The sequence below is a fragment of the Pelobates fuscus genome, chromosome 5, assembly GCF_036172605.1.
Source record: "Pelobates fuscus isolate aPelFus1 chromosome 5, aPelFus1.pri, whole genome shotgun sequence".
Classification (NCBI taxonomy): domain Eukaryota; kingdom Metazoa; phylum Chordata; class Amphibia; order Anura; family Pelobatidae; genus Pelobates; species Pelobates fuscus.
Window position 1 is genome coordinate 127,984,774 of NC_086321.1, and position 17,695 is coordinate 128,002,468.

Below are 17,695 nucleotides of genomic sequence, written 5' to 3' on the forward strand. Positions count from 1 at the left end.
CTTGTTTCCTAACATCATAATAAAGATTTATATTCTTTTATTAAATTGTGTCGCTTTTATATACCTATATAATTGTTTTGAAATTGATAATAAAATGGTAAGATTATACTTCATTTATTACAAAAATATTTTTTACTGTAAACATTTTACAACTGCATTTATTTAATTGATTCATATGTTGTCTTATTATTGCAAGAACAATTGTCATAAACTGAAACACAAAATTAATGTGCTAAACAAAGTACCCTTTCCAGCTCCATTCAGCAGCATTGTAAATTGTGAATACTATTGATTGAGTTAAAGATATACGGTACTATCAGGGCTTACAATGTGTAGTTCTATGTTACTAGCCACTGCAAGTCATAGCATACCCTCCAGAGGAGAATTTCTACTCGCCAGGGCAAAAATTTTCACTTTGGGAATTTGTCCATATAGTGTTGCACTCAATTTTTTTTTGTTAGGAGGTTCTCCTATAGACGTGTCTGTGTGTGTGTTCGCTTTTTATTGGAGAAAGAAAAGGGATTATTCTTGATCTTCAAGGAATGACTTTCGAGCCTCTGCAAGAACCCCATTAGGATCTTCTAGTTTCACCTAAACACAAGATCAAGTTATTTAGACATGTCACATCTTGGCAACCTTTGACTTATGCAATTTTGTAAAGGCAAAAAGTGTGGATTGACAAGATTAATTGTTTGCCAAATTACATTTATTGTAAAGGTGTAAAATTAAAATCTTCTTTATGCTATCTGTCAATGCAGGAAGGATCACACAGTGCTGGGGGCTTATTTACTAAATCTTGAATTATGGAAAATTGACAAGAGAATTCCATCTTTACGGCTCATAGTTGCTGAGATGGACTGTTTTTCAATTTAATTATTTTGGCATAACATTTGCAATTCCTATGTCAATTATCCCTTAATTCCTGCTTTATTAAATAAATCACTGCTGTATGGCTTGAGCCACTGTATGTTCTTTGTTATCCCTCATTAATGTCTATTGGCATAAGTGGCTCCCGAGCGAAGAAGTACATTTTAATACGCAGAAACCTGTATAATCGTGGGCATCTTGCCGTATTTAATGCTCTATTAATAGACTTTGTAGTTAGATAAATTCATAGGAAGGTAACCATGTTTTAATTACATCTGGTTAAGGGGACGCTCCAGGCACTAAAACAACTTTGTCTAAATTAAGTTGTTAGGATGCCTGGAGGAACTGTTACCTCAAGGGGTTAAACCATTCTTGTATAGTTTAACTCCAAAGTTGCCTTCAGTGGCTATGTCCACTCCCCCTCAAGCTGCATCCGGCTGCAGAATTTTCAGATTAAGGAAATGCGGAGTGACGCCGGGCAGGGGCGATGCTGATTGGCTGAGAATCAGCTGACCACTCTGTCAATCAGCGGCGCCTCTGCCGAGCGTAACTCCACGCTTCCTGAAGCTGGATGCTGACTTGTGGGAAGTGGACAACGCCGCTGGAGGCAACTTTGGGGTCAAACTGTTCAAGAACAGCTTAAACCCTTGAGGTAAAGTTGCTGTGCCACCAGGGGCTATCTGGCACCATAACAACTTCATTTAGACGAAGATGTTTTGTGCCTGGATTGTCCCTTTAACTGGTTTATGCTGCCTACTGAATATTACTGCAACAAAATAAACTCAGTACCTTCTATAAGGCTAGTCTTACTTCCTCATTATACACCTACATCTTGTGCGGGTTATTTTCTTTGTAAAGTACTTCCTATCTTTTGAATAATGGCAAATACGTAATTGTGCAAAATAGCACCTAATGTTTTCATAAAATGTATGTAAGCCATTTATATAAACACCACTTCCTGTCCCCGTATTAGTTTCTTGTAATAAAATATAATGAACATTCTGGAGCTTGTAGAGCTTTGCAGCGATGGAAAGATATCTTGTATTGTGCTACTTGAATTAGCCAACAGGGAAACCGGATATGTGTATTGATAAAAGGAAACAGATGCTGCCATTGACAATTTTTTTTTTTTTTTCCAAACCATTTTCTAACTGCTGACCCCCGAAGTACTGACATCTTGTGTATATAAAACAAATGTCATATTGAAAGAAGATCAGATTCTAAGGAAACATTTGGTGTTTGTAGTTTTGTGAGATACAAAGACCAGCATTAAAGGGAATCTCCAGTGCCAGGAAAACTATCAGTTTTCCTGGCACTGGAGGGTCCCTCTCCCTCCCACCCACCAATCCCCGGTTACTGAAGGGGTGAAAACCCCTTCAGTCACTTACCTGAGACAGCGGCGATGTCCCTCGCCACTGTCTCTTCCTCCGCGACTCTCCTCGTCTTCATTGCGTCGGCCGGTGGGCGAGACTGATCCCGCCCACCGGCCAAGGAGACCTAATGCGCATGTGCGGCAATGCCGCGCATGCGCATTACGTCTCCCCATAGGAAAGCATTGAAAAATTATTTGAATGCTTTCCTATAGGGGAATGAGCGACGGTGGAGGTCCTCACACAGCGTGAGGACGTCCAGCAACGCTGTAGCACAGATAATCTGTGCTATGAAGGAGGAAGTGCCCTCTAGTGGCTGTCTAGTAGACAGCCACTAGAGGTGGAGTTAACCCTGCAAGGTAATTATTGCAGTTTATAAAAAAAACTGCAATAATTACACTTGCAGGGTTAAGAGTAGTGGGAGTTGGCACCCAGACCACTCCAATGGGCAGAAGTGGTCTTGGTGCCTGGAGTGTCCCTTTAAGCATTAGACTAACATTAGGGCAGAATGCGTTTTTGTTGCAGTGTAGAAATTATTTTACTGCAATAAATCTTTCAAGCTGCAAATCTGACCACTGGTCCTGTTATTTCCTGGTTGTTTAGTTCAGTGGAGCTAAACTCAAGAGGCAGGCAAGGGCTCAAAGTGCCTGCCTTGCATTGACTTCTCATTGGGCTGCATTGCGAAGTCTGTGATTGGACTACCACAAAGTATGGGTGGAGTTAGAATGGGAAGACTTGCAACAGCTTCAGACGAGATCTGCAGCTTTTGCAAGCTGTGTTTAGATATACCCCAATGAAAAGATGCATAATAAAAGTGTGCATGTTTTCACTGGGGATATATCTATTAAATAGGTATTTTTATTTGGCCACTTCACAAAGTTAAGGCATCGTTACTATACTGGGCTTTAACTGCATTGAGTCAACGCGTTCCTATAGGGAAGAACAAATGTGCGTATGATGCTCACCGCTAATGCGCATTAGGTTCTGGAGTCAGGTGTTTAACCCCTTAAGGACACATGACATGTCATGATTCCCTTTTATTCCAGAAGTTTGGTGCTTAAGGGGTTAAAGAAAATGTTAAAACTTTGCCTATTCAATGGTGAAATCTAGTTTAATCTATTGAATTCCATTATGGGAGAAATCTGCCAAGCTATGTAACATGCAGCAGAAGTCGCATTCTTGGCATACAGACATTAAGAATACTTTCTGTAGATAAATTTGATACAGATTGCAACAAAATTCAACCAACTTCTATCAAGATGCTTGCAGGCATTATCGTTTCTACATGTCTGGAATATGCATATAAGGACAGGTCATATTTTGATCCTTTCAAGCTTAAAGCACCATGACCACTGCAGTGGTTTGGTCATGGTGTTTGGAATCTGCATGTGCAGCGTTTCACCATGAAACACTACACATAGATATTTAATGATTGCTGCTGGAGTTGTATCTCCAACTCTGGTGGCATCATTAGCACGTCACTAGCCAACCCAGAATGAGAGTTCTGGATTGGCTAATGTCATTCTGTGCATAGGTTATTGAAGAACTGTCGGAATCCACATCCAGTTTGTGCAGTTCTGCATAAACGTGATGTACAACACTGGTTATTAGAGGAAACATGATGACACCGATAAGGTGGCAAACAGTGCCGCCAGGGTACTACTGGCTTCATAACCACTACAGTGGGCTGTAGTGGTTATGTTGCTTGGGGTAACACTTTAATGAAAAAGTATAACATATGTGAGTTCTGTTTACTGATATATATATATATATATATATATATATATATATATATATATATATATATATATACACTGTCAGCATATTGGTATTTGCGCAGTACAATAACCAAGACTACTAAACGGTAGTATTGATTACATTCTGTTACATAAGTGACAGACTGTAGTGCACCTGTGTATTGTAAAGGTGTAAACAGATAACTTGTATATTACAAAAGTCAGGAGAATTACATATTTAGAATATGGATGTAATAATTATGTTAAGGAACTAGATTAGTATAGAAAAAAATCTGAGTAAAGCATGAATATTAATTCTCAGACATCACTTACCTCAGGTATGGGATATTTTGTTGGGAAGGGAGCGTCTGTGCTTCTGAAATCAATCATAGTTCCACATTTTGGAATGTCTTCAAGCCATATTCCTTCATATAGCTGGCCTTTGTCTAGATAATAAAATTTACCAGGACCATGTTTTTTCCCACCCTTCCAGGAACCCTCATAATGATTTTCATTAGCTATGAACAGATAGGAGTTAAATTTTAGAAAAGTTACATGTAACTGTTTGAAATAAACATAACACAATCCAAATACCACTATCCCTGATAAAATAGTAATCAATTTATTCTACATAGAGAGATTGATATTACACTTTCACACATATGTGGAACATTGGCATTGCAGGAGACTTATGCAATGTATTATCATATACTTTAGTCAGGTGTTTAAATTCTGTGAGCTTTGCATTGGCTGTTTAGTGAATGAGCGAGTGTGCTGGATATTGTATGTTCTATGAGTGTCCCCAGCAGCACCCTATAATGTATGCATGTTTAGGTGAGTTCAGCCCTCTTGGTTTTATATATAAATATATACCAACCTCTGTGGCTTTGCATCCCTCCCGGTCACAGGGGCCTCATTCCAGGGCCCTATTTAACCTTGCACTGCAGAGAGTGCCAGGAGGAAGCATTTCTCAAGGAAGTGTATTAATCTCATAAAAGCAGTCCTTAGATTTCTAGAGTAGGAACTGTCGAGAATGGGGTACATTGGCATTGTGGCAGATAGAAGCATTGTGTATGATCATATACTGTAACTAAACCTGCATTTTTTTTTTTTTTTTTGCTTAAGCCCTTAAGGACGGCGGGCGTGCTATGCCGTCCTTGGGGACCCAGTTCTAAACGCCAGGGGGTGTGGGGGCATAACTCGTCCCCACCGTCCTATGTACTTTCCTGGTCGCCGGCAATCGCGGTGTGGGGACTCACCTGGCATCCCAAGGAGTCACTCTGCTTCTGGGCCATGTGATCGCGAGGACCTCACGATCACATGGATGGAATAGCCGTCCACCGCAATGCCAGCAGGAGGAGTGCCTGTAATGTCAGATACTCCCCCTGCTACCTGAAAAATGTAAAATAAATGATTTAAAAACTGTTTAAAATAAAATATATACTATATATATATATATATATATATATATATATATGATCTAAGTGTGTGTGTGTGTGTGTGTGTATATGTATATATATATATATATATATCCCCTGCACTCACGCATACAGGACAGTCCAATGCCGGGCGCACCACCAGAGCTCCAAGGCATGCAAAAACCAATAAGAAAGGCTGCTCTCCGGACTTTAAAACAAAAAAAAACTATATATATATATATATATATATATATATAAAAACAAAGAATCTTGCACTCCACCTGTCCAGTAGTTCAATGCCCGGTGCTTGTCAGCCAAAATGTAAAACAACTTCCAAAGATAGCACTCCAAGGTCTTGATAAAAATTAACTTTTATTTTTCTTGCTAAAACAACAAAGTGTCAACGTTTCAGCCTGATCCCCTCAGGCTTTCGTCAGGACATCCTATATATATATATATATATATATATATATATATATATATATATCTCTATCGGGGCCGGACCCTGGAACTCAGCGGCAGCCATTTCTGAAAGCTCCTGCCCCAAGTCAGGCAATTTCCACCCGCTCTTACTGATTTGCTCAACAGAAGCACGCAGAGGAATACCCCTGCCCTCCACCGACACCCACCCGTTACTGATCTAACTCGGGTAAGGGCTACATGAGCACCCCGGGCCTACATCCCACGCCAACAATGGTAGACCTGACCCGACTGGAGAGCCTAGAAGGGGTCTCTATGCCCCAACGGAACCACCCTGACTGCTGAGCAGTAACATAGATGCGAAGCCGCAACAACCCTGAGATGGCACGAACCTCGGCCCCGCTCACCCCCAGGCCAGTGGGGGTTATCCCGGCCACCAGTTTAATACGCTCACTATGACCGACACACATTGCCCTCGTTGCTGGCCCTATATCCAGCTTGAGCCTGTCAGCCCCATTCAGCAAGAAATGATCCGTACTATACCAGCACTCTGAGGATGAGGGGGGCGCCGGAGGCACTGCGCACGGGCAGCGGGGCCTGCCATGCAACTACCGCGACACCGGGTGCTAGACTGCCATGAAGTCTGGGCTCCGGGTCTGTGCCGGGCTGGGACTGTGGAGCCGTCGCATCCAGGTTTTGAGGGGGACCTGGAGGAACCTGTCCCCAAAGCCGTGAGCCCTGCGGTGCCGGAAAGCGAAGGCCTCCGGCAGACCGGTAGCCGTGAGGACCGCCGATACCGGCCCTGAGCGGCCGGAGATGGGAGAGAAACTCGACGACCCACATCTTACCCAGCTGGGGACCCTGGGCACAGTGGGGGTGCAGGGGACGACCGGTGCATGGACTTAAGTGGGGAGGGTCCTGTGGACTGGGAAGCTTCCGAGTGCCCGCTGGGCCAGGGGACCCTCGGCTGGAAGCCTGGCGCAGCCTAGAGGGCTGTGGACGAGTGGCTGGTGGCCCGTGGAGGTGGGTGAGTCTGGCACCCTGCCTGAGTGCGCCCCACCTGCTGCTTCCCCTGCTGAGCATGAACAGGACACAGGCATGAAGAAAAGACCACTGTACATACCATTTTAACACTTGTTTTAACTACCCTAGCCCCCTTTTTTACTTTGACGAGACTAAACGCCTGGAGACACGTGCTCTGGAACAGACCCAAGGGAGCATGGAAACAACTCACCCCGGAGCTAACACGAGCGCCTTCACGTACTCCCTACACCCTATTCTTGACTCCACCGGGAGTCCTGAACTTAACTTAACTTTACTTTCGATTTTTTATTTTTTTTTACATGTACAGATCCACAGGTCACACTTCCTGAGGCGAGGCAATCCCAAGGCCTGAGTTGTTGGAATAATGTGTAGGAATAGAAGCTCTGTTAATATGTGTATCTATGTTGTTTTCTGTTTTTCTTTGTTGTTCCTGTTATCTAAGCCGCCATGACCCAGCTAATTCACCTAGCAACACACTAATCTGTAGCGTTGGACCATGAGGGCCCACATAGCCTTCTCACTTATACCTAAGCCCTACCACCCTAGTCCCTCACACACTAGCTATCTTAACCTATCACTACACTAACTAGTAGGGCTAGATAGCGAAGGAATGTACAGTCTCGCTTCCACTTTAATAAAATTATAGATTGGTAAGCTAGGACCATCAAAACCTATATAATGCCTTTTCTTGCCATCCCGACACTGCTATACAACTAGGATGGGTCTCGAGCGATTGGTTAGTACTACCTTTCCGCTGCATCACATGCAGAAACTGGAGAAGTATAATTATGCTCACTTAAGCAGTTTTATCATTTTAGCCATTACTTTTGATATATACCTGCTTCATTTATGTGACTACCCTTTAGAAGATTAACTATGATATGTACGGCTTGTTTGACATAACCAATTGTAGACGACTGTTATGGATCACTGAAATTAGTATATGCGTTAGTCGTGTCTAACCTGGTTTTGATAATTTTCTGCTACTACTGTCTAGCACAAGAATCTGAACCACACCTTAACTAGCTACTCCAGATTACATATATTTAGTCTACGCTCATAGGCGTGCGCAGCCTGTTGCATTAGGGTGTGCACCCTAAAGCACAAACACACACGCCGCGTATATATGTATTTTTATATACACACACACACACATATATATATATATATATATATATATATATATATATTATACACATACACACACACACACATACAAGTATACGTAGGTGCAGTGTATGTGTGATTGTGAGCTGAGCTGTGCAGTGTGTAAGGGGTGCAGTGTGTGTGATTGCGAGGGGTACAGTGTGGTGTAATTGTGAAGGGTGCAGTGTGTGTGATTGTAAGGGGTACAGTTTGTGTAATTGTGAGGGATTAAGTGTGTGTGTTGGGTACAGTGTGTATGATTGTGAGGGGTGCACTGTGTGGGCGACAGGGGTTAGGAGGGTGGAGGGGCAGCAACAGGGGTTGGGGGGGTAGAGAGACAGGAGGTGGGGGGTGGAGGGGTGGAGGGGCAGTGACAGGAGGTAGCGGGGGTAGACGGTTAGTGACAGGGGTTAGGGGGGAGTAACAGGGGTTAGGGGTGGTAGAGGGGTAGTGACGGGTTAGGGGGATAGAGGGGTAATGACAGGGGTTGGGGATAGAGGGGTAATGACAGGGGATGGGGTAGAGGGGCAGTGACAGGGGGTGGGGGAGTGGATGGGCAGTAACAGGGGTTAAGGGGGTTGGAGAGGCAGTGACATGGGTTAGGGGGGTAAAGGGGCAGTGACAGGGGTTAGGGGGTAGAGTGGTGTGACAGGGGTTGGGGGGTAGAGGGGTAGTGACAGGGGTTGGGGTAGTGACAGGGGTTAGGGGGTAGAGGGGCAGTGAACGGGGTTGGGGTAGAGGGGTAGTGACAGGGGTTGGGGTAGAGACAGGAGTTAGGGGGGTAGAGGGGCAGTGACAGGGGTTGGGGGGTGGAGAGGCAGTGACATGGGTTAGGGGAGTAGAGGGAAAGTGACAGGGGTTAAGGGGGTTGGAGAGGCAGTGACATGGGTTAGGGGGGTAAAGGGGCAGTGACAGGGGTTAGGGGGTAGAGTGGTGTGACAGGGGTTGGGGTAGAGGGGTAGTGACAGGGGTTGGGGTAGTGACAGGGGTTAGGGGGGTAGAGGGGCAGTGACAGGGGTTGGGGGGTGGAGAGGCAGTGACATGGGTTAGGGGAGTAGAGGGAAAGTGACAGGTGTTAGGGGGTAGTGACAGGAGTTAGGGGGTAGTGACAGGAGTTAGGGGGGTAGTGACAGGAGTTAGGGGGGTAGTGACAGGGGTTAGGGGGGTAGAGGGGTAGTGACAGGGGTTGGGGGGGTAGTGACGGGGTTAGGGGGTAGTGACGGGGGTTAGGGGGGTAGAGGGGTAGTGACAGGGGTTAGGGGGTTAGAGGGGTAGTGACAGGGGTTAGCGGGGTAGTGACAGGGGTTAGGGAGGTAGAGGGGTAGTGACAGGGGTTAGAGGGGTAGTGAAAGGGGTTAGGGGTAGTGAAAGGGGTTAGAGGGGTAGTGACAGGGGTTAAGGGGGTAGTGACAGGGGTTAAGGGGGTAGTGACAGGGGTTAGGGGGTTAGAGGGGTAGTGACAGGGGTTGGGGGGTAGTGACAGGGGTTAGGGACAGGGGTTAAGGGGGTAGTGACAGGGGTTAGGGGGTTAGAGGGGTAGTGACAGGGGTTGGGGGGTAGTGACAGGGGTTAGGGACAGGGGTTGGGGGTAGTGACAGGGGTTAGGGACAGGGGTTAGAGGGGTAGTGGCAGGGGTTAGAGGGGTAGTGACAGGGGTTAGAGGGGTAGGGACAGGGGTTAGGGGGGTGGGGGGCAGTGAGTGACAGGGGTTAGGGGGTTAGAGGGCTAGGGACAGGGGTTAGGGGGGTATGGGTGCAGAGGCAGGGTGGGGGGGCAGTGAGTGACAGGGGGCAGAGGGGGGTTTAAATACCTGCCCTGGTGGTCCAGTGGGCGCCCTCTCTCTTCAGTCTGCAGCTCCGCCGGGTGTGAGCTGCAGACCACATGGTGAGTCTCGCGATCTCCAGGCAGAGCGTTGCCGTGGCAACGCTCTGACAGGCTGGAGATCGCGAGATACTTCAGTCTGCAGCTCACTCCCAGCGGAGCTGCAGACTGAGGATCAGGGCAGACGGACAGGAGGGGCCTCTCACCCGGCGGCATTGTGTGCACGCCGCCGGCCCCCTCCTGTGTCGGGTCCTCGGTCATGGACCGAGTACCCGACATGTCAGTCTGCCCAGAGGCAGTGCAGCACGGAGGTGTGATTAGGGTGTGCCCAGGCACACCCGGCACACCCCATGCGCACGCCTATGTCTACGCTCCATGATACTAGTTTACGTAACTTTGTGACATATCACTATGCTTCACCATGCAATTGTTCAGATCTATGTTATTCTACATGTATGTATTTGCCTATGCTGAAAAAATCAATAAAAACATTGGAATGAAAAAATATATATATATATATATATAATTATATATTATAAAATATATATGTAAATACATAAAAAATAAATAAAAGAAATAATAAATGTGTAATTTCGTTCTAACCATTTTAAAATTAATATATATTGATATCAAAATACACGTGGGGGGCGGAGCTTGCCACTGACTGAGTCGGACGCCATCTCGGCCAGCTCCGAGCAAATAGCCCACATTATACCCCAAAATCTAGGGCATCCTGCCCCATCTAGTATCCCAACCAGACTGACCTGCCTCCCGGAGCGATCCGGCACCCGCCGATGCCGTTTTTTCAGCCGCCCAAGCAGCCTAAGGGAAAACGCAGGCCCGGGGCCTACCGCGCACCACAAGCCTACAGCCTGGACGATCTGGCTATCCGAAACGCAGGAATCAGCCTGTGCGGGTCAGACACCTCGCCCCCGCGACACACCCTGATGCCAGCAATGGGACGCCGGTCCCAAAAACCAAATACGGCGGCTGAGGGCAGAGACATCAGCTCCATGCTGCAAAAGCCGGCACAGACCAGAGCTCCCACGGACGCACAGCAGCCCTCACACCTGGAGGCCACAGGGACAAGTGACGAGGTAGGGGCCACACAGGACCCTCAGAAAGGTCAGGCTTCACCCCCAGAGCCCTATGATGGCACTGCCCCCACCACCAAGGCAGATCTAAAAGCACTGCTGGCAGACATCCACAAGGTCTGGGCTGCAGACCTCCAGCAACTCAGATCAGACATACAGGCAGAGTAACACACACAGAAACTAACATCAGCAACATCAACTCTGAACTGACCACAATAAAGACACAGTCACCCAACTACAGGTCCATCAATCAGCCCTGTCCCTCAGGATGACGGCATTCGAAGACAGACAACGCCGCAACCACATCAAGATGAGGGGTGTCCCTGCCAACATCAAAGCAGACGAGCTACCACACTACACCAGGCGGCTGCTGGCGACCATCCTACCCCACCCAATGGCCAGGAAAATATCAATTGAAGGAGCACACAGAATACCAGGCTCGCCCACGGCAAAACCTGGCCAAATACGGGACGTCATACTCCGCTGCTCCACCTCGCAAGATAAAGCCCACATTATGCTGGCCCTAAAGGATAAAACACCGCTGTCCTTTGAAGGCGCCTCTCTAACCTTTTACCAGGACTTAACAAGAGCAACACTGCTATGACGCAAATCACTAGCACCGGTCACCTCCCAACTCAGGTCCGCAGGGGTGGTATACAGATGGGGCCCCCCTGGAACTCTGCCAGCTACACACAACGGAACTGTTCGCACGCTAGAATCTGGAGCAGACATATCCACCTTCCTTACATCATTAGGCATAGAAGGCCTCGAGACGAGCGCACCTCGAGACAAGGCACCCATCACATGGGACCCAACGACCACAACCACGTTCACACCAAGAGCCACCACATCCGGGGAATCTGAACCCTGGCAGGACTGAGCATAATTCACCCTGAAACGACTAGACAAGGTGGCTGAAAACCCACGCAGAGCTCAACGCATCATAATCTGGTTTAGAATGTTTTTAAAGTTTAATATTTTCAGTTCATGTATATGTTTTTAAGGCACACAACAGCTAGTTATGAACGCCCCAAAACTGGGCTAAATATATAAAGAACCGAGATGGCACCCACCCCCCACAACACCCCTCTCAGATGAGGGTGAACTACTCCGAGGGGCCCAAGCACCCCCCCCCCCCTCCCTCCCTCTGACTCGGCGGGGTCTATGCTAGCCGACAGGTACGGGAATTACTAACCCACCTGCCACACAGTAAGATACCCTACTATCGCAATCCCTAACAGTTGGCTGCGTATGAGCCTGTTCAGCCAGAAGTACGTAGCGCTCCACACATAGCAAATCTATACGCACGACTCCTCCAAACACCTAAGGAACGATCCATACCCCCTATGGAACCAATATGTAGCGCCTATACAGGGGCCCCTCAGCCTCCACCGACCAAACGTAAGCTGACAAACAGCTTAAACCCCCTAAGCACATGCCTAGACTCTCTCAGACGAACCAACACTACACACCCACCCAATCTAGGCATACCTGACTAACATATAAGATCTATAAACATAACGCAAATCTCCCACTGGAGATTCTTTAACAAAATCACTTTATACAAACCACTAAATGTAAAAATGTGCAAGTTTAACGCATAACGTACCTATGTTCAAATACTATAGCGCTTGTGGAAGCTGTTGTGGCTATGCAAGCACTGCTGTAAATCCCATGCACAATAAAAATAAAGAATTTAAAAAAAAAAAAAATACACGTAGAACAAAATAATATATCTATATACATACGTATATATGTATATATCACTATATATAATAATTCTACATATATATATATTTATGTAATAATTTTATATAATTAGGTCATTTTATTAATTACAATTTGCGGGACCTGCCTGATAACCCAGACAGAAAGTCCAGAAAATTAAATTTTCTAGCACTATATTCAACCCTGTAACTTTCCAAAACACCATCAAACCTGTACATGGGGTGGGGGTACTGTTTTACATGGAAGACTTAGCTGACACATATTAGTGTTTTAAAACCGTATAATGTATTCCAACGATGAGATCATCAGTGAAAGTGACATTTTTTGCATTTTTCACACACAAATGGCACTTACACGGACGATCTTATTGTGATACGTTTTACTGTTTTGAAACACTAATTGTGTTCAGCGAAGTCTCTGGAGTATAACAGTACCCCTCGTGTACAGGTTTTATGGTGTTTTCAAAGGTTACAGAGCCAAATATAAGGCTTGTGTTTCAGTTTTTTCACATTGAAATTCGCCAGATTGGTTACGTTGCCTTTGAGACCATATGGTAGCCCAGGAATGAAAATTACCCCCATGATGGCATACCATTTGCAATAGTAGACAACCCAAGGTATTGCAAATGGGGTATGTCCAGTCTTTTTTAGTAGCCACTTGGTCACAAAAACTGGCCAAAGTTAGTGTTAATATTTGTTTGTGTGTGAAAAAAAACTAATTTGAACGCCAATTTTGGCCAGTGTTCTTTATCAAACAATGGACACACTAAGATGCAGTCTTCACCCTGCAATGAAAACATTGCAGCTTCTTTAAAACTGCACTGTTTCAGCTGCAGGATTAAAGGGACAAAGACAGGATGAGAAAGTGGTCCAGGTGGCTGTGTCCCTTTAAATTCATGAATTACAAATAAACAGTCCCTTATTTGCTTTAAATAAAATAGACTTCTGTTTTCTTACAGACATATGTTTGTTACCACTACTACTGTGAGGCAATTACCTGACCTTCCAAATGTTCTTAAATAAATACTACCTCATCATTTTCAGATTAGCTTTCTGATTTTTATATCAACACTAAGAATTCACCATCTATCACTAACATATTGTCAGTTTATTTTCTTATGCACAATTACGGTCAAGTGAAAGATGATGAAAATAATGTATTCTCTATTCAATGGGTTGTATTTAAAGCTCAGTTGGTGTGAAAGCAGGCTTGGACTCTCTCCATATCAGGTTCTCCGATCTGCCTGTTGAATTGGGGCTGTGAACATTTCTGCAAGAGGCTGCATCCTGCGGGAACATTGTAATTCAATCCTAAGTGTACGTAAGGGAAATGTCTTAATAGGACAAAGCTAAACCCAACCAGGTCTATTTTTACACAGTGGATGTTTTACCAAATCTACTGAAGAGGAAGAAGCTCAAGCCCAGTGAACTGACAAACATATTCTAGACAGATGTATACTACACTGCTCAAATAAAATAAAGGCTCAAATAAAATACTTTGTTCTTTACATAGTTGAATGTGCTGACAACAAAATCACACAAAAACTAAAAAATGGAAATCAAATTTTTCAACCCATGGAGGTCTGGATTTGGAGTCACACTCAAAATTAAAGTGGAAAAAACACACTACAGGCTCATCCAACTTTGATGTAATGTCCTTAAAACAAGTCAAAATGAGGCTCAGTAGTGTGTGGCCTCCACGTGCCCGTATCACCTCCCTACAATGCCTGTGCATTCTCCTGATGAAGTGGCAGATGGTCTCCTGAGGGGTGTCCTCCCAGACCTGGACTAAAGCATCTGCCAACTCCTGGACAGTCTGTGGTGCAACAGAATGTTGGTGGATGGAGCGATACATGATGTCCCAGATGTGCTCAATTGAATTCAGGTCTGGGGAACGGGCGGGCCAGTCCATAGCATCAATGCCTTCGTCTTCCAGGAACTGCTGACACACTCCAGCCACATGAGGTCTAGCATTGTCTTGCATTAGGAGGAACCCACGGCCAGCTACACCAGCATATGGTCTCACAAGGGGTCTAAGGATCTCGGTACCTAATGGCAGTCAGGCTACCTCTGGCGAGCACATGGAGGGTTTTGCGGCCCCTTAAAGAAATGCCACCCCACACCATTACTGACCCACTGCCAAACCGGTCATGCTGGAGGATGTTGCAGGCAGCAGAACGTTCTTCACCTCCAGACTCTGTCACGTGTGCTCAGTGTGAACCTGCTTTCATCTGTGAAGAGGACAGGGCGCCAGTGTCGAATTTGCCAATCTTGGTGTTCTCTGGCAAATTCCAAACGTCCTGCACGGTGTTGGGCTGTAAGCACAACCCCCACCTGTGGACGTCGGACCCTCATACCACCCTCATGGGGTCTGTTTTTGACCGTTTGAGCAGACACATGCACATTTGTGACCTGCTAGAGGTCATTTTGCAGGGCTCTGGCAGTGCTCCTCCTGTCCTCCTTGCACAAAGGCGGAGGTAGCGGTCCTGCTGCTGGGTTGTTGCCCTCCTATGGCCTCCTCCATGTCTCCTGATGTACTGGCCTGTCTCCTGGTAGCGCCTCCATGCTCTGGACACTACGCTGACAGACACAGCAAACCTTCTTGCCACAGCTCGCATTGATGTGCCATCCTGGATAAGCTGCACTACCTGAGCCACTTGTGTGGGTTGTAGACTCCCTCTCATGCTACCACTAGAGTGAAAGCACCGACAGCATTCAAAAGTGACCAAAAAATCAGCCAGGAAGCATAGGAACTGAGAAGTGGTCTGTGGTCACCACCTGCAGAACCACTCCTTTATTGGGGGTGTCTTGCTAATTGCCTATAATTTCCACATGTTGTCTATCCCATATGCACAACAGCATGTGAAATTGATGGTCACTCAGTGTTGCTTCCTAAGTGGACAGTTTGATGTCACAGAAGTGTGATTGACTTGGAGTTACATTGTGTTGTTTAAGTGTTCCCTATATTTTTTTTGAGCAGTGTATAAAAACCTCAATTCAATAATTCAAAGATTTTTTAAAAATGATGGCAATGAATCTTAAATTTTGAAAAGGCCCTAATGTTTCCATATACCCCTTCTTCTGCTCTAATTATTTAAAAGGACACTATAGTCACCAGGACAACTTTAGCTTTAAGGGACTCTACAGTGCCAGGAAAACAAACCGTTTTCCTGGCACTGCAGAATCCTGCAGTGCTTCCCACCCCCCATCCTATGTTGCTGAAGGGGTTAAAACCCCTTCAGTGACTTACCTGGATCCAGCGCCGATGTCCCTCGGCGCTGGGTCAGGCTCCACCCACGCTCCTCCCCCACCAACATCAGGCAGAAGAGACCTAATGCGCATGCGCGGCAATGGCCGTACGCGCACATTAGACCTCCCCATAGGAAAGCATTATTAGCGTGAGGACGTCCAGCGTAGTTAAAACACTTTGTGTTTTAAGAACCCAGAAGTCCCTCTAGTGGCCGTCTGATCGACAGCCACTAGAGGAGGACTTAACGCTGCAAGGTAATTATTGCAGTTTATAAAAACTGCAATAATTACACTTGCGGGGTTAAGGGTGATGGGAGTTGGCACTCCGACCACTCCAATGGGCAGAAGTGGTCTGGGTACCTGGAGTGTCCCTTTAATTAATCTGTTTTGGTGTATAGATCATGCCTCTGAAGTTTCATTGCTCAATTTTCTGCTATTCAGGAGTTAAATTGCTTTAGTTTCTGTTTATGCAGCCCTAGCCACACCTCTCCTGGCTGTGACTGACACAGCCTGCATGAAAAATTGGTTTCAATTTCAGTCACATGTTAACTTACTTTAAAAAAATGTTTATCTCCTGCTCTGTAAATGTAATTTTATTAACATACAGAAGGCTCCTGCAGGGTCCAGCAAGCAATTAACAGGAGTTTAGAAATTATAACTTAAACAGAATTTGCAATAAAGGTAGTGTAAACATTAGATGACTCTTTCCAGTAAGTATTTAGGAAGGCTGTGTAAGTCACATGCAGAGAGGTGTGACTAGGGCTGCATGAACAAAAGTAATTTAACTCCTAAATGGCAGACAACTGAGCAGTGAGACTGCAGAGGCATGTTCTGTACACCAGAAATGCTTCATTAAGCAAAAGTTATTTTGGTTACTATAGCATAATCAAAGTTGTGGGTGTTGTAATACAAGGTTTTGGGGCATTTCATACAGCAGAGACTCCCATTTGTAGGGGTACTCTAAGCACCATAATCACTAGGTGCAACGAGTCTCAGGTTTATTTACTAAACAGAATTTTAGCAAAATCCTAATCTGGAAAATTGAGGCTATAATAGATTAGCTGTAAAAGTTATCCATGTTTGTTATAGTCACCAATTGGCTGCTTGCTTTTCAGATTTAAATCGTTAAAATCCAGAGATTAGTGATTCACCCTGTCTTGGCGCTATTTTCCCATTCTTATTCTGGGCAAAAAATGGGCTCTTTCAGGTTAACCAGCAAACCTGTCCACAGTAGTCTCAGCCTTCTATAGCTATCATAAGTTGTATTAGTGAATGCATTCACAGAGCTGCACCAGAGTTGTTAGGAATTGTGGTGTCATGAAAGCATGTTGGTTTTTTTTTGTGAAACCACTAAAACAGTCTAATACGAACCAGTTTGGTGATGTCTGAAGATTGGTTATTATAACGCTTAATCTGCCCTTTTTAAGGATTTGTTTCATGATCAATCAGTGAAAGATGGCTTTGTGCCCGAATTAACCACTGAAATCTCGTTTTGGAATTGAGTATGCAACTATTTAGTGCATTAAAAATACACATAACTACAACAAAATAGTATAACATGCAGAAAGACAAAGTGTAATAAGAGCTCTATATAAACACGTTTACTAAAGGAAGTGTATGGCTTTTAATATCTGTATACAGGCATGTTTTAATTAATAGGAAATTGAGTTTGACAAAGGTCGCCAATTTTTTATGTGATGTTTGCAGGATGTGTTAAAGTATTGCAAAGTGGTTATCACAGTTCTGTTAGTGTTATGTGCAGTGCTGCCATAGTGAATTAAAAGAATGTTCCAAGCACCATAA

At 45.2% G+C, this 17,695-nt stretch overlaps 1 protein-coding gene across 1 annotated transcript in view; it reads right to left on the bottom strand.

Annotated features, from left to right (window-relative positions):
- Nucleotides 1-447: 447 nt before the first annotated feature.
- The window catches only part of MORN3 (MORN repeat containing 3), a 66,591-nt gene continuing 49,343 nt past the window's right edge, over nt 448-17,695 (bottom strand). Inside the window, exons 5-7 of the mRNA XM_063454265.1 lie at nt 4,307-4,491; nt 520-591; nt 448-484 (exon numbers count right to left, since the gene is read on the bottom strand). Of these exons, the coding sequence (XP_063310335.1) occupies nt 523-591; nt 4,307-4,491 (254 nt within the window). The 3' untranslated portion in view covers nt 448-484; nt 520-522. The remainder of the gene's footprint in view (nt 485-519; nt 592-4,306; nt 4,492-17,695) is intronic.